The 25,814-nt window shown below is 48.9% G+C and overlaps 1 protein-coding gene across 1 annotated transcript in view; it reads right to left on the bottom strand.

Annotated features, from left to right (window-relative positions):
• LOC146784224 (myoferlin-like) overlaps nt 1-25,814 on the bottom strand; it is a 3,625,175-nt gene that overhangs the window by 69,928 nt on the left and 3,529,433 nt on the right. Inside the window, exon 30 of the mRNA XM_085634512.1 lies at nt 404-551. Within this exon, the coding sequence (XP_085490638.1) occupies nt 404-551 (148 nt within the window). The remainder of the gene's footprint in view (nt 1-403; nt 552-25,814) is intronic.

Below are 25,814 nucleotides of genomic sequence, written 5' to 3'. Positions count from 1 at the left end.
TTACAGAGGTCCTTTCCAATCTCTTAGTCCTTCTCACTCCCACACTCTCCTCCTGCTCTCCCTCCAAGTCCACCTACTTCCACTTTGCCGTCTTCCTTGCGTTCCTCCTCTCCCTGTTTTCTTCCAAGCCTATTCTCTCCCTACTGCTCTTGTTACTGCTCACACAAGCTCTCTTTTTTTGCCTCCCTTGTGCATGCCCTTTCCTCTTACCCTTTTGTTCTCCCTTCTGTTGTCAAATGTTGTTCTCCGACACTCCTACTCATTTGACCAAACGCTTATTCTTGTCCTGCTCTCCCACTTACATTTCTGCTCTCCAACGTTTGTTGCAGCTTCTCACTACCCTCTCTTCCCCCTCTAGCTCCTTCACATCACTTGCAGCCTCCGCTCAGTTCTATGTACTCACAGGAAAAGAGTATATAAAGATCCCCAGCAGCAGAAGTGCCAGTGCAAGGAGAAGGATAGTGATCATCCAGCAGTAATATCTTTTCCAGATGACAAACTTCAAGCTCCTCCAGGGATTCTGGAACCACAGAAAGGAGGTTTCTGGCCTTCTGCGAACAAAACAAAGTTTGTTAGGTGCAATGCCCATGACAATAAAACAGGGTAACAAATATTAACTTGTGTTGTTGAGTTGCGGCAGGCCCTTCAGGACCGGCAGGGCCATTGAGGAGGGGAAATACGGTAGCAGGGTGGGGGCCTTCTATGAAAGACCACATGAACAAGGGCAAAGGGGTAAGACAAATAAGTCAATGCTATGGAGGATGTGGGTGTCAATGGCCCAGCCACAACGGAGACCTCAGATCAGTGTTTTTTATGAATTTCTTTATTTGCGGTTTTGCAGTTCACGACACACATTAAAACAGTTCCAATTTACAAGCAATTCTGCATAAGAATCCCCCCAGTCTCTGTCCAGCAACTGGTAGTCCCTCAATGGAGATCTTCGAAGTGTGTACCAAACCGGCAATATGCTTGAACAGTAGCAATTACCAACATTCGAACCTTCAACAAAACATTCCCCCCACCCGCCCTCCCCCCCACCCCGCCGGGCCCACCCACCTAGAGGTCTATCTTCCAACATCTCAACCAGGGGTATCTTCCCGTCTCTCCCCCCGCCTGGGGGATATAGTCCCCATCGGACTAATATCTGACACCACTATCTGTGTCGAAGTCGGGGAGCTCCTCCCTAACTCCTGGATCATCAGCCCCCATGCCTGCAATACTTCTGGGAGTTTGGCATCCTGCCTAGTACTACGCATATGCCCCTCCTCCGCTAATGCCCATTCCTGCAGGTCCGTCTTCCACTTCCCAACCAGCGGCCCACTCTGTTGCAGCCAGTGGATTGCTATTCGCCGCCTAGCAATCCCAAGTCCCAACACCAAGAACTTCCTGCTGTCCTTCCCTGCACCTTTTCAAGTGGTGTCCTGATACCAGTTAGAGCCTGCAATATCTTGTGGCAGCCTGAATCTTGACAACGCTGTCTTCTTTTCTTTAAGCGTTGTCAGCCACACTGTAGGTTTTCTTGGGGGTGTTTTTACTTTTACTCCCAACCTTTAAAAAGTTGCGGTGGAAGCAGGACGTTGTGACTAGCAGGCTCGCCGATTTTTAAAGGTTGGGAGTAAAAGTAAAAACACCCCCAAGAAAACCTACAGTGTGGCTGACAACGCTTAAAGAAAAGAAGACAGCGTTGAAACCACTTGAAAAGGTGCAGGGAAGGACAGCCTGAACTTAAACATTAGGCGAAAAACCTATTGGCACAGCTAAACAATTGAATACAGGCGGTGCATATCGAAAGACGTACCTGCTTTAAGACACCATTGAACATGTGTCAACGTGACTTTTTAAAAAATTCTATGACTCCACTCACTATGATGCAAGTGGTCTAAAATCATAAAAGTTGAGAGGTGATAAAGTCGTCCTGAACACCCACAGAAGGACTTCAACCCCTACACTTAAAAAAGAAGAACAAAACTTTGGTTTTAAATTCTCGTCCGTCCTGAGGAAGGTGCTACTATTGTAACCTATGCACCGAAACGCGTCGACAGTGGGACTTTTTAAAGCATATGAAATGTATTTCCTAGTTTTTAAGGAGGACTCTGTCTATGAAAGTTACTGGGATACCATCTTGAAGTTTTTAGATCGTAAGTTGTATCACCAGTTCAGAGTGGGCGCTCTACCACTGCGAGGACTCACCAAAAGTTGGAGTCCTCTTGGTAGTGATAAATGCCCATTCTGTGTTGACAAGATTGAAACCATGGACCACTTCCTTTTTTGTTGCCCAACTTATCAACTTCCTAGACGTATCTGGCTTCGACCTGCATGCAGACTAATGAGCACTCGTTCTGCACAGGTCGCTAGTAGAATTTTGAAAACCGATACTTCCACTCCTATAGTAATTGGTGTTGCTAAATTTATTAGTTGGGCATGGATCCTTAGGGCCAAGAAATTGAAGCCATAACCTGTGTTCTCTGCTGCCGCACAATAGTATCTACTTTGGTCCATGGCATAAACGGCACGTCTCTCTCTTTGCACTTTATTGTATTTTTTAACATGATGTGATCATTTTTACCTACTATTTTATTTACTATTTTAAAGGTTTTACAGTCTATTTTTGTATTGTACATGAATTGTCTTATAGTCGAATTGTCTAATATGTGTAGTATGTCTTTTATGATGCAAATCGAATAAAGACTTTTTTGACTGACTGACTGAAATGTATTTGTGTAGTATTTAATTTGCAATTTTGAAAGTACATGATTTGAACTGTGTGTGACTCTGAGATAGATACCGTAATACGGAATTGTTAGATAGCATATATAAGACTGTACCAGAGCACCCAATCAGAGTATATATTGAATGCAATTTTAAAATATGATTTTATTGAACATAAGTGTTTTCCTATGAAAAATAAATTTTGAGAGTAACAAAAAGTATATTCTAGTCTGGAGTAATAATATTTGTCCAGTGTCACAGTCAAAAATCAAAGGTTATTGATCTAAATGTGTAGGCCTCATGGTCACCAACTAAAAGAGTAATACACAGAAAGGAATCTTTTTTGATAAATACCTAAAAGGGATCAGCCCTGACCCTAGATTTCGGTCCACAGAGCGAGGAGGATGGGTGGGTCGGTAGGGAATCTGCAGGTAGATGTTGTCTCTACCGGATAAGGCGTTACCGAAGGTAAGTAACTTGTTCATCTGATAGAGACTTCTAGCCGCATATTCATTACCTTTGAATAGATACCCAACCAATACCACTCCTGGTGGTGGGTCTGCAGACAAATTTAAACTAGGAAGTCCAGCAGATGCGAACAGGCGAATTGCCAGTTTCTGAGGACCTGACTGCCCAGGTGGTAGAGTTTGGTAATCGTGTGCAGGGACGCCCACGTTGTGCCTGACAGATGTCCAGGACTGGAACTCCATGGGCTAAAGCAGTGGTCTCAGCCTTAGCTCTGGAGGAATGAGCTCTCAAGCCTTCAGGAGGCAATTTATTTGCCAGTGTGTAGCATATTTTGTTGCAAAGAACGAATCATTGATAAATGGCCCATTTTTGCACTGCCCGACATTTCTTCAGACCAACATAGCCCACGAAGAGTAGGTCGTCCACCTGGAACGTTCGTGTGCGGTCAAGGTAGAATGAGTGACTCCTCCTCCTTTAGAGGGAGGGGAGGCACATATAAGGTGGGAAAGGCGATCGATTGGCCAACATAAAAAGGTGTTACTACCGGCAAGAAAGAGGACCTAGTGCGAAGCACCAGTTTGCCAGGAAAAACTGATAGTAAGGGAGGTTTAGATGACAAAGCCTGCAGCTCACTCATGCTCCTGGCCAAAGTAATCGCCTCAAGAAAGGCTGTTTTGATGGTGAGCAGCCTGAGGAGACAGTTGTGTGAGAAGTTGGCCTGGTATATGCTGTCCACTAATTAAAGTGGGCACCTTGTACTAGTTCAAACAACCCTTACTGAAGATTAGGTGAAAGACAACCTTTATTGAAAGCTATCCTAGTGGTAGCTATGGAGAGCAGCCTTCAAGCTAAGTCTCGGAGGAATGTAAAGCAGCTTGTTTTACCAGATTAGAATCTCCTGAATGACCAAATGAAAGGAGAACCACACAAGGAATATATAAAATATATGTATTTATTACTAAAGAACAAGTTACTTAACTTCGGTAATGCTTTTTCTGGTGGATACAGTATCTGCCTGTGGATTCCTCACCTTGTGAATATCCCCTGTGCCAGCAACATTCGGAAACTTTTGTAGCTCTCCACGCCGACGAGGACGACGTCACAGAAGCAAGGCTCCGCTCGCGGCTCCGGTGACGTCACTGGATCCATAAGAGGACCTCGTCGGCGTGATGACGTCAGTTCCGCCCTTTTTTCCGTGCCTTCGAGGCACACGGACGGACTGACAGCAATATATATACAGTATACCAAGTACATAATATACAAAACAACACACACAGTGTGGAGATAATACAGGAAGGACAAAATAAATAACACACTGCCTTTGAAAGTAACAAATACATTTTGAAACATCATCATCAGTATTGTAGGTATACAAGGGTGGACAACGGGGAGGCGGGTGGGTCAGTGAGGAATCCACAGGCAGATACTGTATCCACCAGAAAAAGCGTTACCGAAGGTAAGTAACTTGTTCTTCGGATGGATACATCTGCCAGTGGATTCCTCACCTTGTGAAAAGATTCCCACAGCAGTCCCACTCCCGGAGGAGTGTGTCCACCCTTCTATACCAGAAAGTCCTGAAGGACTGAACGAGCAAAGTGTCCGTCCCTCCTCACCTTGGAGTCCAAGCAGTAATGCATTGTGAAAGTGTGGAGGGAGGCCCAAGTTGCCGTTCTACAAATGTCCTCCACAGGACCACCTCTAGATAAGGCAGATGTAGAAGACTTTGCCCTAGTAGAATGAGCCCTTATACCCTCTGGAGGTTCCTTACCGGCCAAAGAGTAACAAATCTTGATGCACAAGATAATCCATCTGGAAAGGGTGCGCTTGTGCACCGCTCTGCCTTTCCTGCAGCCAACAAAGCCCACGAAGAGCTGGTCGTCCACTTGAAAGTCTTTAGTCCTATCGAGGTAAAAGCTCACCGCCCTCTTAGGGTTCAAACGGTGAAGCCGCTCCTCCTCCTTGGAAGGGTGAGGGGAAGGATAGAAGGTAGGAAGGGTAATGGACTGCCCCAGATGAAAAGGAGTTACCACCTTAGGCAGAAAAGCAGCCCTGGTCCTGAGTACCATTCTTTCAGCATGAATGGTCAAGAACGGGGGTTTTAAACTAAGAGCATGAAGCTCACTTACCCTCCTTGCCGAGGTAATAGCAATGAGAAAAACTGTTTTGAAAGACAACAGCCTTAAGGGACATTTGTGTAAGGGCTCGAAATGAGAACCCATCAGGTAAGTTAAGACAAGATTTAAATCCCATTGAGGCACAATAAAAGGAGTAGGCGGAAACTTGTTGGTAAGGCCCTTAAGGAATCGTAATACAATAGGTGACTTAAACAAGGACGGCTGATCCAGCAAGCAAAGGAATGCCGACAAAGCCGATAAATATCCCTTTACAGTAGCTACAGCAAAGCCTTGCTGAGCAAGAGAAAGAGCAAACTGAAGGATGTTGGATAAACGAGCCTTCAAAGGGTCAATAGACTTCTCACCGCACCAAAGAACACATTTAGACCACCTATAAGAATAGATAGATTTAGTAGAATGACGTCTGGCAGACAATACTACATCTACCACATCAGGCGGGAGAGAAAAAGAATTCAGGTTGCCCCGTTCAATCTCCAGGCATGAAAGTGTAAGCTCTGGAGGTGGGGGTGTAGACCTGCCCCTCCGACTGCGAGAGGAGGTCTGCCCTGAGAGGGAGACAGAGCGGAGGGCATGAGGAGAGGTGGAGAAGATCTGTTTACCACACACTTCTTGGCCAATCCGGGGCAATCAATATGACTTGGGCCCGGTCTTGGCGAATCTTCCTCAGAACCCGAGGAATCAAGGGTATGGGAGGATACGCATAAAGGAGACGAGAGTCCCATCTCAACTGAAACGCGTCCCCCAAAGATCCCTGCATCGGATACTGGAGACTGCAGAATGACGGGCAGTGAGCTTTCTCGTGAGTGGCAAACAGGTCCACCCGAGGAGTTCCCCACGTCCGAAAGACGTGACGAACCACCTCTGGATGGAGCCTCCACTCTTGGTCGGCAGAGAACTGACGACTGAGACTGTCTGCACGCACGTTCAGAACTCCGGCCAGATGATTTGCCATCAGACAAATCTGATGATCCTGAACCCACGACCATAGACGCAGAGCCTCAATGCAGAGACAATGCGACCCCACACCTCCCTGCTTGTTGACATACCACATCGCGGTAGTGTTTTCCGTCAGGACTTGAACCGACTGACCGCAAAGGGAAGGGAGAAAGGCCTTGAGTGTCAAATGTATCGCCCGCAATTCCAAAAGGTTGATGTGAAGCAACCTTTCCTCTAGAGACCAAAGACCCTTGATCTCCAGATCCCCCAGATGCGCACCCCACCCTAAAGTGGATGCATCCGTTATCACTGTGGCCACCGATGGAGGTAGATGGAAGGGCTTTTCTTGAGACAGATTGCCCTCCACGCTCCACCAAGATGGATCCGCTGCAGCTTCTCTGGAGATCCTCACAGACTCCCTGATATCTCCGTTGTGCTGATACCACTGCCTGCGGAGGCACCACTGGAGCGCCCTCATGTGCCAGCGTGCATGGTTGACCAACAGGAGATACAGAGGCTTTGGGAGGTCGTTCTTCCTACAGGCAGCCCCAGCAGCAACAGCAGCAACAGAATACTCTGTATAAGAGCTACAGGGGCAGAATCAGAGGTCGTGCTCAAGGTTGGCAGCTCTCCTCCTCCTCTTCCTCTTACTCCCTCCCTCCCACCACTGCAAAGCCTAGATCCACCATTCTGGATCATGTTGGTCCTGTGGGGGGACGGCTTACCCATTTTCTACAAGATTGGGAAACGGTCACAAGACCCATCGCATTATTTGAATGCAATGTATGGCGTCTTCACGAGAGCGAAGTACCCCTCTGGAGCACCTTCGGGTCCCATGGGTCCAATGGCTTTTAATCTGGGGGCTCCTCAAGCCTACGCTCAGGCTCCATTTATGCCTTTTTTCCCAGCGACGCCGTCTTGGCATTTCCCGGTGCCGTGGACATCGACGCCGCTGCCATCTTCTCCGGCTCCAGCTCGACCTCGTTCGACTCTGGTTGCTCCTCCGGATCCGTGTTCGACGCCGGCTCTGGCACCATCGGATGCTGTTGCGGCGCCGCCGATGCCAGTCCTGAGGATTAGGTCCAGACGAGAAGCAAAAAGAGTCCTGGAGGAGCAGAGGTACCAGGTTGAAGAGATGGAAGAGGGTGAGCTCATGGAGTCTGATGACTTGTTTGAGGAATTGAAGGAGGCTAGTGGCTTAGATTTGTCACCAGAGTGGGAGATTACTCCTCCAGCCGATACTCCCTCTAAAGATGTGGCTCCCTACCACACGGTCATTAGGAAAGCAGCGGAGATTTTGGATTTACAGCTGCAAACTGCTGAATTCAAACCTAACATCCTTACTGAGGTCTTACATTCTCCCTCCACTGTGACAGAGCCTTTACTATCATTTAATGAGGCCTTCACTGAACCAGTCATGGAGGTATGGCGAAAGCCCTTTTCAGCTCCTGCGGTTTCTAAAACTGTGGCTAGAAGGTACAGGGCGGCTCCAGGTGATCCAGACTTTCTAACTTCCCATCCTTCTCCAGAAAGTCTGGTGGTTCAGGCTGCTTGCTCTAAGAGGTCTTCCGGTGCCTTTCCACAGGTCCCTATTGACAGGGACGCTAAAAAACTCGACCAGTCAGCCAAAAAAGTTTTCTCCTCGGCGAGTATGGCCTTAAAGTCAACAAATGCCACCTGTCTCTTGGGCCGTTATATCCATGCTCTCATGGATTCCGCTAAACAACTGGCCCCTAAGTTATCAGAGGAGGACTTTCAGAACTTTAATGAAGTGCTGTCAGACACTCAGGTGGCTGCACGTCAGGTTATCCAGAGTGGCCTGGACACTGTGGACTCTGTCGCCAGAATTATGAGCTCCTCAGTCGCCACAAGGAGGAGTGCATGGCTGAAATCATCTGAGTTCTCCCCTGATGTGCAAGCAGCGCTTCTGGACCTGCCTTTTGACAGTAATGGGCTGTTTGGTAAAAAGGCTGATGCGGCATTGGAGAGACTCAAGGAAAGCAAACCAGGGCCAAATCTCTGGGTCTGCAGACTCGGCGCCGGGAAATGCCAAGACGGCGTCGCTGGGAAAAAAAGGCATAAATGGAGCCTGAGCGTATGCTTGAGGAACCCCCAGATTAAAAGCCATTGGACCCATGGGACCCGAAGGTGCTCCAGAGGGGTACATCGCTCTCGTGAATACATCATACATTGCATTCAAATAATGTGATGGGTCTTGTCCCGGGCCTGAAAAGAGGGATAGGGCTCAGATTGAGGCATAACCGGACTCGGGCCAATCGGCGCCGACGGTGGAGCCAGCGGAGTCAAAGACTCATCAGGAGCCGGAGCTTCTTCAACTGGAGCCGGAGAATGTGTCGGCATCGGAGATGGAGCCGGAGGCGGGGAGTGCTCCGGTGAAGCCGCAGGCGAGGTCAGGCAAACAGGAGAAGCAGGATTTGAGACAGGAGAGGGAGAAATATTGTCCTTACGACGTCGAGTAGGCGAAGTCGATCTCGGAGCCGCTTCCTTATCCGAACGGTGTCGAGAACCATGCCTCTTCTTCTTTTTATGCTTCCTGGACTTAGAAGCATGTCCTGACGTCGACCTTGACCTTGACCTCGATCTGGAGCGTCTTCGACCTCTCTTCTCTTTTTTCATCCTTGCTATAAACAACTTAGCTTCTCTTTCTTTTAAGGCCTTAGTACTCATCTTCCGGCAGCAAGAGCATCCCTCGACGTCTTGATCCGACGACAGGCACCAGACATAGTCCTTGTGCGGATCCGTGATGGACATGTGCTTTCAGCACTCTCTGCACGGCTTGAATCCGGACTTCTTCGTCGACATCTTTGAACAAGAAGCAAGAAGAAAGAGAAACACCAGCAGAAACACAAAGTAACTAGCCAAAGCTATGGAGAGTCCCAGAAAACCGTTAGCGTCGACGGCGCAGAAAAAAGGGAACTGACGTCATCACGCCGACGAGGTCCTCTTATGGATCCAGTGACGTCAGCGGAGCCGCGAGCGGAGCCGTGCTTCTGTGACGTCGTCCTCGTCGGCGTGGAGAGCTACAAAAGTTTCCGAATGTTGCTGGCGCAGGGGATATTCACAAGATGAGGAATCCACTGGCAGATGTACCCATCAGAACACTCTCTACAAACCTCTTTATGAGATTAGAGAACAAAGCACACAATATGAAATCACTAGAATGACAGTAAATAGCACAATGCACAGTGGGCTCCAGGGGGCCAAACCATATACTATGAAAGTGGTATAACAACCACGACTTGACTAGACACAGTGCCTAGAGCATTTAGAATCGCTGGGACCCCAAGGAACCACCCAAAGTAGTGACACAGGGGACCCACGGAGGACGGGTGCAGTGTGTGAACACCAGCGGGAGCTCCGTCCAATCCTATGGGAAAGTCGCGGTTGGAATTTTAAAGATTAAGGACACTTCGGAAAGGACTTTAAGCAAACCAAGTTAAACATAGAAGGTTCTAAGGCCAGCACCCTTGAGAGTACCGAGATACCCATGTTTCCTATCCCAGAGGAGCCGGGTGCATAGGAGGCAAAGTGATGTCGGGAACCTTCGTCGTTTTCAATGGCGTGATGTGGAAAAGTGCTGCTGCCGGGAAGAAGAAAAGTGTCCAGTGTGATCCAAGTCTGGATCCGAGGTGAGAAGAACCTGAAAGCAGAGGGGACAGAGTCTGGGTCACTTTACAGTGACCAGGGACACGATAGACGAATGCCCACCGATGTCGGGTGTTTCAGGTGAGAAAAGGTGAAGCTTGACTCTGCAGCCACGGGGACCAGGAGACATCGATGATGACCACAAGCCGGAGGTGAGCTGTCCCACGAAGGATATCAAGTGCTGGGGGGTCAGTGTCCGGATTGAACACCAACAAGCCTTGGCAACTACAATCCAAGCGGGCAGAGGAAAGAAGCTTCGGTGAGGACCAGCAAGGTCCTGGGGACTCTCCAAGCTATAGAGAGTCAGGGCACGTTTGGAGCAACCAGGAAAGCCCATGAAAAGTCAAAGTTACCTTCACAGGGATCCACAGGCCAACAGACCAGGGATCGCGAAGGGACCTCAAGCTAAATCACAAAATACCAGCCCACTGAACACTTGTGGAGTGTAGGCCGGAAATATTCAGTGGAAATACTGCTCGGGGTCAGGACTACAAATAGCCCAAAGCACTGCGTCAGGGACTGCCAAAAAGCATATGCTGCTGTAAAAGTACGCGGTGCACAGGGGTTCGGGTTGCATGGTCCCCATGAAGGATATGGACCTCAGAATTGCTGAGAGCGCAGATCAACCTCAGAGACCTTGGGAACCCACCTCCTGTGTTGCAGAAATCTTCGGAGTCCTCAGGAGCTCGGGAGATGCAAACCGATCAGATGTGTTTAGGTGCCTGCCTTGCAGGGTAGTAACTCCTTTACTCCAAGGGAGATTCTTCAGTCATCCAGTGTTGTGCAGATCGTCGAAGTACTTGGTTTCTGTAGCTGAGTTTAGTCCAGGTAAAATCTAAAGTCCTGTAGTCAGGGGTTCCTACTTTACACTAAAGGAAGGGGTGGGACAAGCTCTGGGGACCCACCTATGGGTCCCCTGTCGTGTTTGGTATCAAACATGTTGGAATCATACCCACCGTAAACGGTGTGGGAGGTATGATTCCATGCACTGTAAAGGTACTCCGGGAGGCCCTCAGGGCTCCCGGTACTAGTCTTCTACACCCGGACAGCAAACTATAGCTGATGATGACCAGAGACACAATTCTGCCGTCCTGCTGCTGAGCCAAGCTCGAGCAGAGGAAGGCAGGACAATAGGTTTCCTGTAACAGGGATGTGTGACCCCCCTCCCAGACAGGACTTAGTGTAAGCACTTGCAAGCGCCACTCAGACTGCTTGAAGGGCACATTTGGTGCCCTCCTTGCATACTCCAGTTCAAACCACTTCAGGTAGCCGTTGGCTCCAGCTCTGACACTAAACTGGACAAAGGACATGGGAGTATCCTCCCCACTGTTAAGTCCCTCCTGCGGGAGGGACCCCTGAATTGTCCCAACCCTTTTCTTAGAGTACTTAAGGTCTTACCTGTGGGTGGGTCCCTAGATTCGTCATGGACAAAACTCAATTTCAATACAAATGCTTCTTCAACCGTCTGAACACTCTGGACTTTGCTTTGGGACCCGAGACTATAACTGGGAAGACTCCTGCTGCTCCTGGTCTTATCCTTCTGCAAGTCTTTTGCAATGTCTGTGCCTGTGCTCAATACAGGTTCTTCACAGGACCTGTGGACATCCAAAACACCCGAAGGAATCTCCCTTGGAGTGAAGGAGTCACGTCCCTGCAACTGCAGGCACCGCAACACAGCTGACTGGTCTGCTGATCCTGGGCTCCCATGGACTCCGAAAGACTGAGCAACACAGGTGGTGGTTCTGCAACTCCCTCCAGGCCTACACTGTATTCTCACCGAGTTGGAGGCCAGTATCCTTTGTCGAACTGCTGGAACAGAACCCCTGTGCACAGCGTATACTTGCCATTGCCAAGGCTTGTTGAATCTCTCCTCCAGAGATCTTCAGGCTCCAAGAAGCTCCAGCCTCAAGCATCTCCTACAACCAAGATCTTTGCCTGCACCACATCCTTTGCACCGTTGGCCTTCATCCTTGGTGAGCTGCTCGAGGTCCTCTAGCAATCATGTGCCTCCGGCCCATGGATCCTCTTGAGGGTCTTCTTTGGCTTTAGTGGGCTTCCCTGCTTACTCGGGTCTACTCTGACTTACCTGCTTGTGGTGAGTCAGTTGGACCTTGCTGGTCTTGACACTGCACCTTTTTCTACAACTACATTGGTTGCCATTACCAAGGCCTGTTGGTGCCCCTGCCAGATACTGACCTCTTGGCTCTTTACATCTGATGTGGGACAGCTCAAAAACGGCTCCTGGTCTTCGACAGCATAACCTTGTCCACACAGCTGCAACATCAAGGACACTGTAATCTCTCCTCATCTCCGACATCGGTGGGCATTCATCTTCCGTGCCTCCTGGTCACTCCTGAGTGGCATAGACTCTGTCCCCTCTGCTTGCAGGTGTCTCTCATCTTGATTCCACCTCTGGGTTCTACCGGACTGTTCTCACCTTCTTCATCAGCGGCATCTTCCTGAAGACCTCCATAGTTTTCTACGAATGGTTTTTAATGCCACTTTGCACCTATGCACCCGGCTTCCCTGGTCTAGGTATCCTGGTTCCTGGGGTATTTACGGGTGGGGTGGCTCTCCAACCTTCTGTCCTTCATGGGGTTCCTTCCGGGTCCGCTGGGAAGGGTCTTTCTTCTTTAAAATTGCTACAGCGACCTACCCATTGACTTGAATTGAGTACACGGTCGTGTTCCTACACTGCACACGACCTCCAAGGGGTTTCTAGATACTAACCATGGGTGGTTACTTGGGTCCCCGACTTTTCTACGTCTGGGTCCACCCTTGACTTGAGTTGTGGTTCGTTTTCCACTAATTTAGTAGAAGACCACTGTGTATTGTGTGCTACTTATGTATTCTCTTGAAAAAAGTATTGTGTGTATTGTGTTTATATCTCCGGGTAGGAGATATTACTTTGTGTTAGTGAGTGTTAAGAATAAACACATCTTTTTTATAACTTCACTGAGTGGTTCTTTTTCTCTTAACCTATGCAATAAGATTAAGTACCGGTAAATCCAGCTGCTTTACACTCCTTCTGGACTAGGCCTGAAGGCTTCTGTCCACAGCTACCACTTAGCTTTATAAGGTTGTCTAAGACCACTAAAATCACCATAAGGGTTGTCTAGATTAGTGCAGGGTGCTACACTTACATAAGTGAGCACCATATACTAAACCAGCCTCCTACAAAGGGTAGAAAGGCTTTCAATGCCAGTCAGATTGCCCGGAGCTCCAGCATGTTGATGTGGAGGCTGGATTCCGCTGGAGACCAGTGTCCTCTGATCTCCACCTCTCCCAGATGGCTGCCACATCTTTCCCATCTGTAATTGCTTGAGACAGGATGGCCCGGGTCTCCTCTTGGACCTGTGGCAGGACTTGCGCAACTGTCTCCTACAGAGTGTGGAAAATAGCAGCCCAATAAGCATGCAATGTTCACAGACCGCAATGCAAGGCTGGAGTAAGAAAACATATCTTTCCAAAGCTTTCCAGCCTCTTGGGTTCCCTGTCCGGGGTGCGGCCAGGAACGAGCCATGGGAAGTGGAAACTGGGAATGCCAAGCTCTCTGGATTGGTGGGTGAAGAAGATTTGGTCCCCTGGGTGGGGAGGTGCAGGCAGGCAATCATACTATTAACAGAATCCCCTTTGCTGGGTTTGGACCAGGCCCCCAGAAGGACGTCGGTGAGAGCGTCATTGAATGGGAGTAAGAGGCGCATGGTCTCAGGAAATTCCTTTATTTAAGCTGGGGTAGCTCCGGCTCCCGGAAAACATGGAAGACTCGGTATAGGAGGCTGGCTTAGTATATTGTGTACACTTATTTAAGGGAACCACCTTGCGCTAATGCAGACAACCCTTATTGTGGTTTTAGACAACCTTAGAAAGCTCTCTAAGTGGTAGATGTAAAGGAGTCCGGAAGGAGTATTAAGCAGTTTGTTTTACCAGATCTAATCATGTAAGGTTAAATGAAAAAGAACCACACAGTGTAGTTATAAAAATATGTCTATTTATTACACAACACTCACTAACACATTGGTATAGCTCCTACTCTGAGATATGAACACAAATATACAAGAATACTTCAATTGCAAGAGGTAAGTAAGCACAATGCACAGTGGTCTCCAGGTGGACACCAAACCAAATAGTACGAAAGTGGAATGAGAACTGTGACCAAAGTCGGGACTTGGACTAGAGGACTCAAAAGAGCTGGGGACACAAGGAATCACACAAGGTAAGTACCCAGCAATCCAAAAAAGGCTGTTTGCAGAGTAGAAACACAGCTGTGTACTCAATAGAAGCCAACAGTAAAGTCACAGTTGCAGTTTTGGAGAAGAAGGACCCTTCTCAGAGCACCCTGAAGAAACCCAGTGGAAGACAGAATGTTGGAGAGTCACCCTATCTGTGGATACCCCAGGAACCAGGATACCTACACCAGGGAAGCCGGGTGCATAGGTGCAAAGTGACGTTGGAAACCACTGTAAACAACAAAGGAGGACTTCAGTAAAGATGCCTCTAGTGAAGACTGTGCAAGAGTCCAGTGGAATCCAAGGGTGGATTCTTAAAGAGAAAAACCTGCAAGAAGAGGGGACTTGGAGATGGCCAGGAGGCACAGAAGACCAATGCCCACTGAAGACGGAAGATGCAGGAGTGATGACGGTGACCTTGCCGCTGCAGCTGTGAGGACCAGACAACACTGAGGAAGACCAGGAGCCGTGCACTAGCTGTCCCATTTTGAACGTTGCCAACCAGGTTGTTAGTGTCTGGTAGGTGCACCAACTAGCCTTGGCAGCAGCAACAGATGTGGTAAACAATGAATGAGCAACCTTAGGACCAGCGCGGTCCAAGGGACTCACCAAGTGCAGGAGAATCAGAGCAGACCCCGAGCAAGCTGGGGAGCCCACTGTACCAAGAGAAGACCCTTGAGAGGACCCAGAGGCCAAAGGTACAGAGTCGGAAGAGATCCTTGAGCAGCTCACCAAAGATGAAGTGGAGAGGATGCGGTGGGGACAAAGATATTGGCAGGAAGCGATGCTGGAGGCTGGAGCTTTTTGTAGCCTAAGATCTCTGGAGTGCAGAGCCAACACGCCTTGACAGACAAGTCGACGCGGTGCACAGGGCTTTGGTCCCATCAGTTCTGACAAGGGATACTGGCCTCAAAATTGCAGGGAGGATAAGTCAGGCTCGAGAGAGTTGCAGAATCACCACCTGTGTTGCTGAGCCTTTCGAAGTCTGTGGGACGTCAGGAGCAGTAGACAGGTCAGCTTTGTTGCGATGCCTGCAGATTCTGGGGAGTGACTCCTTCACTCCAAGGGAGATTACTTCGGGTGTCCTTGATACCCACAGACACAGACGACAAAGAAGACTTGCAGGACAGCGAGACCAGGAGCAGCAGGAGTCTTCCTTGATCTTGGTTCTAGGCGAAGTCCAGCAAAGTTCAAGTGTCCAGATGGTTGAAGAGTGACGTGGTTTCAGGCTTGAGTCTTGTCCCACAACGAATCTGAGGTCCCACTCACAAGTCCTTTTATACCCTAAGAAAGGGTTTAGGACGACTCAGGGGTCCCTCCCAGAGGAGGGGCTAGACAGAGGGAAGAATACTCTCATGTGCTTTGTCCAGTTTTGCGCCAGAGTGGGAGCCAAGGCCTCCCTCAACTGGCTCAAACCAGAGTATGCAAGGTGGGCACCAAATGTACCCCTCAAAGCAGTCTGGTGGCGCCGGCAAGCACCTCCGCCCTAGCCCAATACACTAAGTCTCATCTGGGAGGTGGTCACAACTCCCTGTGACAGGAAACCTATTGTTCTACCTGGCCCTGCTTGAGCTCAGCTCAGCAGCAGGAGGGCAGAATCGTGCCTGGTGTCGGCAGCAGCACTAGCTTGCTGTCAGACCCAAGAAGGCTGTTACCGGGAGTACTGGGGGCTTCCCGGAGGAGGCTCCCAGTGCATGAAATCATACCTCCAACACATGTAACGTTGTTGGGGTATGATGCCAACATGTATGATAACAAACATGCCCAGGTTCAGCAGCCACTATATAGTTAGCCAATAATAACACTTTTTTTTAAACTTACCTTTAACTGCCACTGCCTCCGACGGCTACCTCGGTGCTTCTCTCCCAGCAGTCTCTGGGAAAGCACCTATGGGAGGGTCAGGACAGAGGGGTGGCTACACCCATGTCCTTTCTCCAGTTTCGCGCCAGAGCAGGAGGAAATGGCTCCTGCAACCGGTTTGAGCTGGACTTACACAGGGACCCCAAATGTGCCCCTAGTGCAGACTTCAAAGCACTCTCAGAGTGCACCCACCCAGCTCCAATACACTAAAGTCTGTCTGGGAGGTGGTCACACCTCCCTGTGACAGGAAACCTATTGTCAAGCCTTCCCCTGCTCGATCTTGGCTCAGCAGCAGGAGGGCAGACTTGTGTCTGTGGCTGGAAGCATCCATTTTGTGATGCCCAGGTCGAGAAAGCTGGTACCGGGTAGCCCGGTGTGTCACATATGTCCATTTAGTAGGGTGGAATCATACCTTCCCCTCCAGTTACTGGTGGGGAGGTATGATTCCAAGGTGTTTGATACCAAACACGACATCTTTCTATGCAGCCGTTTTAAAGTTAGTATTTACTGCGAGGTTATAATGCACTTAAATATATATGGTTGGCTGCATCACAAACAACCCCGGAAAATAGGTTCCGAAGGCTGCAGAGGGGCTCTGCTCATGCAGGTGCACCCTCTCACATAAAACCCAGCACCCTGCCTTCAGGATTGATAAGGCCTGCCATAGGGGTGACTGATAGGTTTATATGTGCAGTGATATAGAATAGATATCGTGAACCAATATCTAAGTAAGGGATGCAGTAGCAGACCTGTGGTGTCAGTTTGAGTGGTCTCTCAGGGGTGGCATAATACGAGCTGCAGCCTCTGGGATACCTAGGCCCAGAGAACATAGTATACCATATACTAGGGACTTATAAGGGTACCCCAGAATCCAATCTGGAGTGTGCTTTAAGTACATGCAATTAATTTAGAGGAGAAAGCAGCTAGACTGGGGTCCTGGATAGCAGGATCCGAGTCAGACTTAGTTGAAAACAGTGATACATCAGCAAAAAGTGGGGGTAACTATAAGAAGCAGATCCTACTCTCCTACAAGTTGTGTAACAGCTCAAAAGAAGCACACATCTTAAATATGAATACCAAATTGAGGTACCACTGAAGCATAATGAAAGGGGAAGGTGGAAACTTATGTGCAAGACCTTTCAGGAATCTATTTACAATGGGAGACTTAAATAATGAGGGTTGGTCTTGTAGGTACAAGAAGGCAGACAGGGCCGAAAGGTACCCTTTCTGAGTGCCCAGAGCAGAGCCCTGCTGGGCAAGGGTCAAAATGAAAAGTAAAACATCCGAAAGAAAAGCAGAAAGAGGGTCAACAGACTTTTCTTTACAATATGTTACAAACGTTTTCCATCGGCAGGCGTATACCTTCTTGGTGGAGGGACACCTGGCTGGCAGAATAACATTACAGACTTCAGGAGGAAGGTCAAAAGCTATCAGCAGCCACAGCTCAATCTCCGCACAAGATGGCGCAGAGTTGACAAGTTGGGGTGGAGGTCCCTTCCCTGCTGCTGCGACAGACAAGCCTCCCGAAGGGGCAGCCTGATGGGAGGATCGATGCTCATGTGCAAAACATCAGGATACCATACTCTCCGTGCCCAGTCCGGAGCAGCAAGAATGACTTGGGCCAGAGTGTTCCTGATCTACTTGAGAACTCTGGGCAAGAGTGGTATGGGCGGACAGGAGTACAGGAGGTCTGAACTCCACTCAAGACAAAAAGAATCTCTGAGTAAGAACAGCCTTGGAAACTCCAGCATGCAAAACTGCTGAGATTGCACATTCTCGGCAGAGGTAAACAGATCTAACCAAGGCTCTCTCCACTGTTTAAAGAGACCTTGCACCCCCTGTGGGTGGAGACACCATTTGTGATCCACTAGGTCTCGTCGGCTGAGTTTGTCTGCCCTGGCATTCAGGGATTCTGCCGGGGAAATGACCTGCTGTTCAAGTCATTTCCAGAGACACAGGGCCTCCTGACAAAGAATCCATGACCTCACTCCGCCTTGTATGTTGCAGTACCACATGGCGGTGGTGTTGCCCATGACCACTTGTACCAGCCTTCCCTTGATGGAGGGTATAGGAAAGTAGGATCTGTTTTCATGGTCACCCCCACTTTTTGCTGGTGTCATTATGTTTTGCTGACTAGTCGGACTGGGATCCTGCTAAATAGGACCCCAGTCTCTGTGCTTCTTCCCTAAATTGGACATGGTGAGTACCTAGGTACACTCCAGTTTGGCTACTGGTGCACTCTTGTAAGTCGTCCCTAGTATTATTAATATGACACTTATAAAGGGCACAGCTACCCAATAGGGTCTCTCGGTGCAAGGCATGTGAAGGCCGACACAGCTAGACAGAGATAAAAGGGCAGAGATCACAAAGAAAAGAGAAATCAGACCAAGTCACTAAACAGCAACGTCTTTAAGCTCTTATGCAAGGCCAGCAGGGACTGACAGTTTCTAAGGTCAATCGGAAGGGCATTCCAGTGTCTGGGGTCAAGACAGGAGAAGGAGCGACCTCTCATATGGATGACCCGGATCCTGGGAACTTAAAACAATGAAAGGCTGGAAGAGTGCAGCTGCCAAGCCGGATCATAAAGTGTGAGTAGGCTTTGAATGAAGAAAGGAGCAAGGCCCCATTTGGCATGAAACATGTAGCAGAGGGTCTTGAATTCAATACGCTTTTTGATTTAAAGCCTATGAAGTTGGTGGAGCAGAGGAGAAGCAGAGGCAGATCTTGGCAGGTGGAAAAGAAGATAAGCAGCAGCGTTCTGAATGACCTGTAGCCGATGTAAAGAGGCTTTATCAGCGCCCAAATACAGGACGTTGCCGTAGTCCAACCTGGATATCACCAGAGCCTGCAGAACCATTCTCTGAGCTGCTAGTGGGATTAAACTAAGGATTTTTAAAATCTATTTGAGAGCAGCAAAGCAGGATGAGGCTACCATGGAGACCTGGGGTTTAAGGGAGAGCTTTTGATCAATAATAAAGCCCAGGTTCTTAACTTTGGGAAGAGGCACAGGGCCCAAATCATCAGGCCTGTGTTTAATACCCCAGAGCTCAGGGTTATTGTCCAGAATGAGCACCTCAATTTTAGAAATGTTAAGCTTCAGGGCATTACTGGTAAGCAAATATGAAACATTCCTCAGGCCAAGCTGCAATAAGGAAGGAGCCTGGTGCTGTGCAGCGGAAAGAAAGAAGACGATCTGCGTAGAAGATAGTCAGACCCGACTTCTCCGCAATATCGGCCAAGGGGCGAACATATATATTAAAAAGTAAGGGGCTCAAAATAGAGCCCTGAGAAACTCCAGAGGTTAACTCTAACATGTGCGATCTCACTTCGTTATAGAAGACCTGAAAGGTACGGTCAGTAAGGAAAGACCTCAGTATTTGGTACTAAGGTACACAGGGTATAGGTACACCAGGGGTCTCCCATGGGCTGAAGCATGTATTATGCCACCCATGAGAGACCACTCAAATTGTGACTGCAGGCCTGCCATTGCAGCATTTGTAAGCTGGTGCTAGCACCACTTACAACAGATATAAGTCACTTTATATCTGAGGTCACTGCACTTTAAACCTATAAGTCATCCCTAAGGCAGGCCTTTCAATCCTGAAGGCAGGGTGCACGCTGACCTCGGGTTGAATGAGCGTACTCTCCTAATCGTGTTACTTTACCTTTTGCTTCACCAATACTCTGGGATTTATAACAAACTTGGATTCAGGTGCTGACCTCTGGTTGAATAAGAGTACTCTCCTAATCGTGTTACTTTACCTTTTGCTTCCCCAATACTCTGGGATTCATAACAAACTTGGATTCAGGTTTTACTTTTTGTGCTCTCCCTGTTTTTTCGACATTTTTTAGCTGCTTTGTCTCGTCTAAATTTGCAAATTTGCTCTCAGTTAAGTCCTGATGAAGTCATGGTATTATCTACCCAATGACCAAACATGTGTTGGCTGATCTCTTTGTGATGAATACATAACACTATTGATGTTGGAAACTTTCATGGATTGTATGAAATTTCACCAGATGTGAAGAGCTTTTGTGATTGTATACTTGTGGACTCATACATGGATTAAAAGTGGACTGACTACTATCTGTGTTGCTTGGACATTGACGTAAATTTACTATTTAAGTGCTCAGACTTTCCGTTGTAGACTGAAGGCCAGGTCCTTGGTTCCAAGTGTGAGGGTGCCCCTGAATGAGCAGGGCACCCCTGCAACCTTCGGAGTCCATTCTACCGGGTTGTAAGTGCATCAGCCATTAAGATATATAGAGTGGCCATGTGTCATTACACGATGGCTGTCTCTAAACTGGCTGTAACGAACCCTGTCGTGTTTGGTATCAAACATGTTGGAATCATACCCACCGTAAACGGTGTGGGAGGTATGATTCCATGCACTGTAAAGGTACTCCGGGAGGCCCTCAGGGCTCCCGGTACTAGTCTTCTACACCCGGACAGCAAACTATAGCTGATGATGACCAGAGACACAATTCTGCCGTCCTGCTGCTGAGCCAAGCTCGAGCAGAGGAAGGCAGGACAATAGGTTTCCTGTAACAGGGATGTGTGACCCCCTCCCAGACAGGACTTAGTGTAAGCACTTGCAAGCGCCACTCAGACTGCTTGAAGGGCACATTTGGTGCCCTCCTTGCATACTCCAGTTCAAACCACTTCAGGTAGCCGTTGGCTCCAGCTCTGACACTAAACTGGACAAAGGACATGGGAGTATCCTCCCCACTGTTAAGTCCCTCCTGCGGGAGGGACCCCTGAATTGTCCCAACCCTTTTCTTAGAGTACTTAAGGTCTTACCTGTGGGTGGGTCCCTAGATTCGTCATGGACAAAACTCAATTCCAATACAAATGCTTCTTCAACCGTCTGAACACTCTGGACTTTGCTTTGGGACCCGAGACTGTAACTGGGAAGACTCCTGCTGCTCCTGGTCTTATCCTTCTGCAAGTCTTTTGCAATGTCTGTGCCTGTGCTCAATACAGGTTCTTCACAGGACCTGTGGACATCCAAAACACCAGAAGGAATCTCCCTTGGAGTGAAGGAGTCACGTCCCTGCAACTGCAGGCACCGCAACACAGCTGACTGGTCTGCTGATCCTGGGCTCCCATGGACTCCGAAAGACTGAGCAACACAGGTGGTGGTTCTGCAACTCCCTCCAGGCCTACACTGTATTCTCACCGAGTTGGAGGCCAGTATCCTTTGTCGAACTGCTGGAACAGAACCCCTGTGCACAGCGTATACTTGCCATTGCCAAGGCTTGTTGAATCTCTCCTCCAGAGATCTTCAGGCTCCAAGAAGCTCCAGCCTCAAGCATCTCCTACAACCAAGATCTTTGCCTGCACCACATCCTTTGCACCGTTGGCCTTCATCCTTGGTGAGCTGCTCGAGGTCCTCTAGCAATCCTGTGCCTGCGGCCCATGGATCCTCTTGAGGGTCTTCTTTGGCTTTAGTGGGCTTCCCTGCTTACTCGGGTCTACTCTGACTTACCTGCTTGTGGTGAGTCAGTTGGACCTTGCTGGTCTTGACACTGCACCTTTTTCTACAACTACATTGGTTGCCATTACCAAGGCCTGTTGGTGCCCCTGCCAGATACTGACCTCTTGGCTCTTTACATCTGATGTGGGACAGCTCAAAAACGGCTCCTGGTCTTCGACAGCATAACCTTGTCCACACAGCTGCAACATCAAGGACACTGTAATCTCTCCTCATCTCCGACATCGGTGGGCATTCATCTTCCGTGCCTCCTGGTCACTCCTGAGTGGCATAGACTCTGTCCCCTCTGCTTGCAGGTGTCTCTCATCTTGATTCCACCTCTGAGTTCTACCGGACTGTTCTCACCTTCTTCATCAGCGGCATCTTCCTGAAGACCTCCATAGTTTTCTACGAATGGTTTTTAATGCCACTTTGCACCTATGCACCCGGCTTCCCTGGTCTAGGTATCCTGGTTCCTGGGGTATTTACGGGTGGGGTGGCTCTCCAACCTTCTGTCCTCCATGGGGTTCCTTCCGGGTCCGCTGGGAAGGGTCTTTCTTCTTTAAAATTGCTACAGCGACCTACCCATTGACTTGAATTGAGTACACGGTCGTGTTCCTACACTGCACACGACCTCCAAGGGGTTTCTAGATACTAACCATGGGTGGTTTCTTGGGTCCCTGACTTTTCTACGTCTGGGTCCACCCTTGACTTGAGTTGTGGTTCGTTTTCCACTAATTTAGTATATGGTTTGGCCTCTCCCTGAAGACCACTGTGTATTCTGTGCTACTTATGTATTCTCTTGAAAAAAGTATTGTGTGTATTGTGTTTATATCTCCGGGTAGGAGATATTACTTTGTGTTAGTGAGTGTTAAGAATAAACACATCTTTTTTATAACTTCACTGAGTGGTTCTTTTTCTCTTAACCTATGCAATAAGATTAAGTACCGGTAAATCCAGCAGCTTTACACTCCTTCTGGACTAGGCCTGAAGGCTTCTGTCCACAGCTACCACTTAGCTTTCTAAGGTTGTCTAAGACAACTAAAATCACCATAAGGGTTGTCTAGATTAGTGCAGGGTGCTACACTTACATAAGTGAGCACCATATACTAAACCAGCCTCCTACAAAGGGTAGAAAGGCTTTCAATGCCAGTCAGATTGCCCGGAGCTCCAGCATGTTGATGTGGAGGCTGGATTCCGCTGGAGACCAGTGTCCTCTGATCTCCACCTCTCCCAGATGGCTGCCACATCTTTCCCATCTGTAATTGCTTGAGACAGGATGGCCCGGGTCTCCTCTTGGACCTGTGGCAGGACTTGCGCAACTGTCTCCTACAGAGTGTGGAAAATAGCAGCCCAATAAGCATGCAATGTTCACAGACCGCAATGCAAGGCTGGAGTAAGAAAACATATCTTTCCAAAGCTTTCCAGCCTCTTGGGTTCCCTGTCCGGGGTGCGGCCAGGAACGAGCCATGGGAAGTGGAAACTGGGAATGCCAAGCTCTCTGGAATGGTGGGTGAAGAAGATTTGGTCCCCTGGGTGGGGAGGTGCAGGCAGGCAATCATACTATTAACAGAATCCCCTTTGCTGGGTTTGGACCAGGCCCCCAGAAGGACGTCGGTGAGAGCGTCATTGAATGGGAGTAAGAGGCGCATGGTCTCAGGAAATTCCTTTATTTAAGCTGGGGTAGCTCCGGCTCCCGGAAAACATGGAAGACTCGGTATAGGAGGCTGGCTTAGTATATTGTGTACACTTATTTAAGGGAACCACCTTGCGCTAATGCAGACAACCCTTATTGTGGTTTTAGACAACCTTAGAAAGCTCTCTAAGTGGTAGATGTGAAGGAGTCCGGAAGGAGTATTAAGCAGTTTGTTTTACCAGATCTAATCATGTAAGGTTAAATGAAAAAGAACCACACAGTGTAGTTATAAAAATATGTCTATTTATTACACAACACTCACTAACACATTGGTATAGCTCCTACTCTGAGATATGAACACAAATATACAAGAATACTTCAATTGCAAGAGGTAAGTAAGCACAATGCACAGTGGTCTCCAGGTGGACACCAAACCAAATAGTACGAAAGTGGAATGAGAACTGTGACCAAAGTCGGGACTTGGACTAGAGGACTCAAAAGAGCTGGGGACACAAGGAATCACACAAGGTAAGTACCCAGCAATCCAAAAAAGGCTGTTTGCAGAGTAGAAACACAGCTGTGTACTCAATAGAAGCCAACAGTAAAGTCACAGTTGCAGTTTTGGAGAAGAAGGACCCTTCTCAGAGCACCCTGAAGAAACCCAGTGGAAGACAGAATGTTGGAGAGTCACCCTATCTGTGGATACCCCAGGAACCAGGATACCTACACCAGGGAAGCCGGGTGCATAGGTGCAAAGTGACGTTGGAAACCACTGTAAACAACAAAGGAGGACTTCAGTAAAGATGCCTCTAGTGAAGACTGTGCAAGAGTCCAGTGGAATCCAAGGGTGGATTCTTAAAGAGAAAAACCTGCAAGAAGAGGGGACTTGGAGATGGCCAGGAGGCACAGAAGACCAATGCCCACTGAAGACGGAAGATACAGGAGTGATGACGGTGACCTTGCCGCTGCAGCTGTGAGGACCAGACAACACTGAGGAAGACCAGGAGCCGTGCACTAGCTGTCCCATTTTGAACGTTGCCAACCAGGTTGTTAGTGTCTGGTAGGTGCACCAACTAGCCTTGGCAGCAGCAACAGATGTGGTAAACAATGAATGAGCAACCTTAGGACCAGCGCGGTCCAAGGGACTCACCAAGTGCAGGAGAATCAGAGCAGACCCCGAGCAAGCTGGGGAGCCCACTGTACCAAGAGAAGACCCTTGAGAGGACCCAGAGGCCAAAGGTACAGAGTCGGAAGAGATCCTTGAGCAGCTCACCAAAGATGAAGTGCAGAGGATGTGGTGGGGACAAAGATATTGGCAGGAAGCGATGCTGGAGGCTGGAGCTTTTTGTAGCCTAAGATCTCTGGAGTGCTGAGCCAACACGCCTTGACAGACAAGTCGACGCGGTGCATAGGGCTTTGGTCCCATCAGTTCTGACAAGGGATACTGGCCTCAAAATTGCAGGGAGGATAAGTCAAGCTCGAGAGAGTTGCAGAATCACCACCTGTGTTGCTGAGCCTTTCGAAGTCTGTGGGACGTCAGGAGCAGTAGACAGGTCAGCTTTGTTGCGATGCCTGCAGATTCTGGGGAGTGACTCCTTCACTCCAAGGGAGATTACTTCGGGTGTCCTTGATACCCACAGACACAGACGACAAAGAAGACTTGCAGGACAGCGAGACCAGGAGCAGCAGGAGTCTTCCTTGATCTTGGTTCGAGGCGAAGTCCAGCAAAGTTCAAGTGTCCAGATGGTTGAAGAGTGACATGGTTTCAGGCTTGAGTCTTGTCCCACAACGAATCTGAGGTCCCACTCACAAGTCCTTTTATACCCTAAGAAAGGGTTTAGGACGACTCAGGGGTCCCTCCCAGAGGAGGGGCTAGACAGAGGGAAGAATACTCTCATGTGCTTTGTCCAGTTTTGCGCCAGAGTGGGAGCCAAGGCTTCCCTCAACTGGCTCAAACCAGAGTATGCAAGGTGGGCACCAAATGTACCCCTCAAAGCAGTCTGGTGGCGCCGGCAAGCACCTTCGCCCTAGCCCAATACACTAAGTCTCATCTGGGAGGTGGTCACAACTCCCTGTGACAGGAAACCTATTGTTCTACCTGGCCCTGCTTGAGCTCAGCTCAGCAGCAAGAGGGCAGAATCGTCCCTGGTGTCGGCAGCAGCACTAGCTTGCTGTCAGACCCAAGAAGGCTGTTACCGGGAGTACTGGGGGCTTCCCGGAGGAGGCTCCCAGTGCATGAAATCATACCTCCAACACATGTAACGTTGTTGGGGTATGATGCCAACATGCATGATAACAAACATGCCCAGGTTCAGCAGCCACTATATAGTTAGCCAATAATAACACTTTTTTTTAAACTTACCTTTAACTGCCACTGCCTCCGACGGCTACCTCGGTGCTTTTCTCCCAGCAGTCTCTGGGAAAGCACCTATGGGAGGGTCAGGACAGAGGGGTGGCTACACCAATATCCTTTGTCCAGTTTCGCGCCAGAGCAGGAGGAAATGGCTCCTGCAACCGGTTTGAGCTAGACTTACACAGGGACCCCAAATGTGCCCCTAGTGCAGACTTCAAAGCACTCTCAGAGTGCACCCACCCAGCTCCAATACACTAAAGTCTGTCTGGGAGGTGGTCACACCTCCCTGTGACAGGAAACCTATTGTCAAGCCTTCCCCTGCTCGATCTTGGCTCAGCAGCAGGAGGGCAG

This window comes from Triturus cristatus, chromosome 11, assembly GCF_964204655.1.
Source record: "Triturus cristatus chromosome 11, aTriCri1.1, whole genome shotgun sequence".
NCBI lineage: Eukaryota > Metazoa > Chordata > Amphibia > Caudata > Salamandridae > Triturus > Triturus cristatus.
The sequence above is the reverse complement of the archived record's forward strand: the minus strand, read 5'-3'. Positions and strand labels throughout refer to the sequence as shown.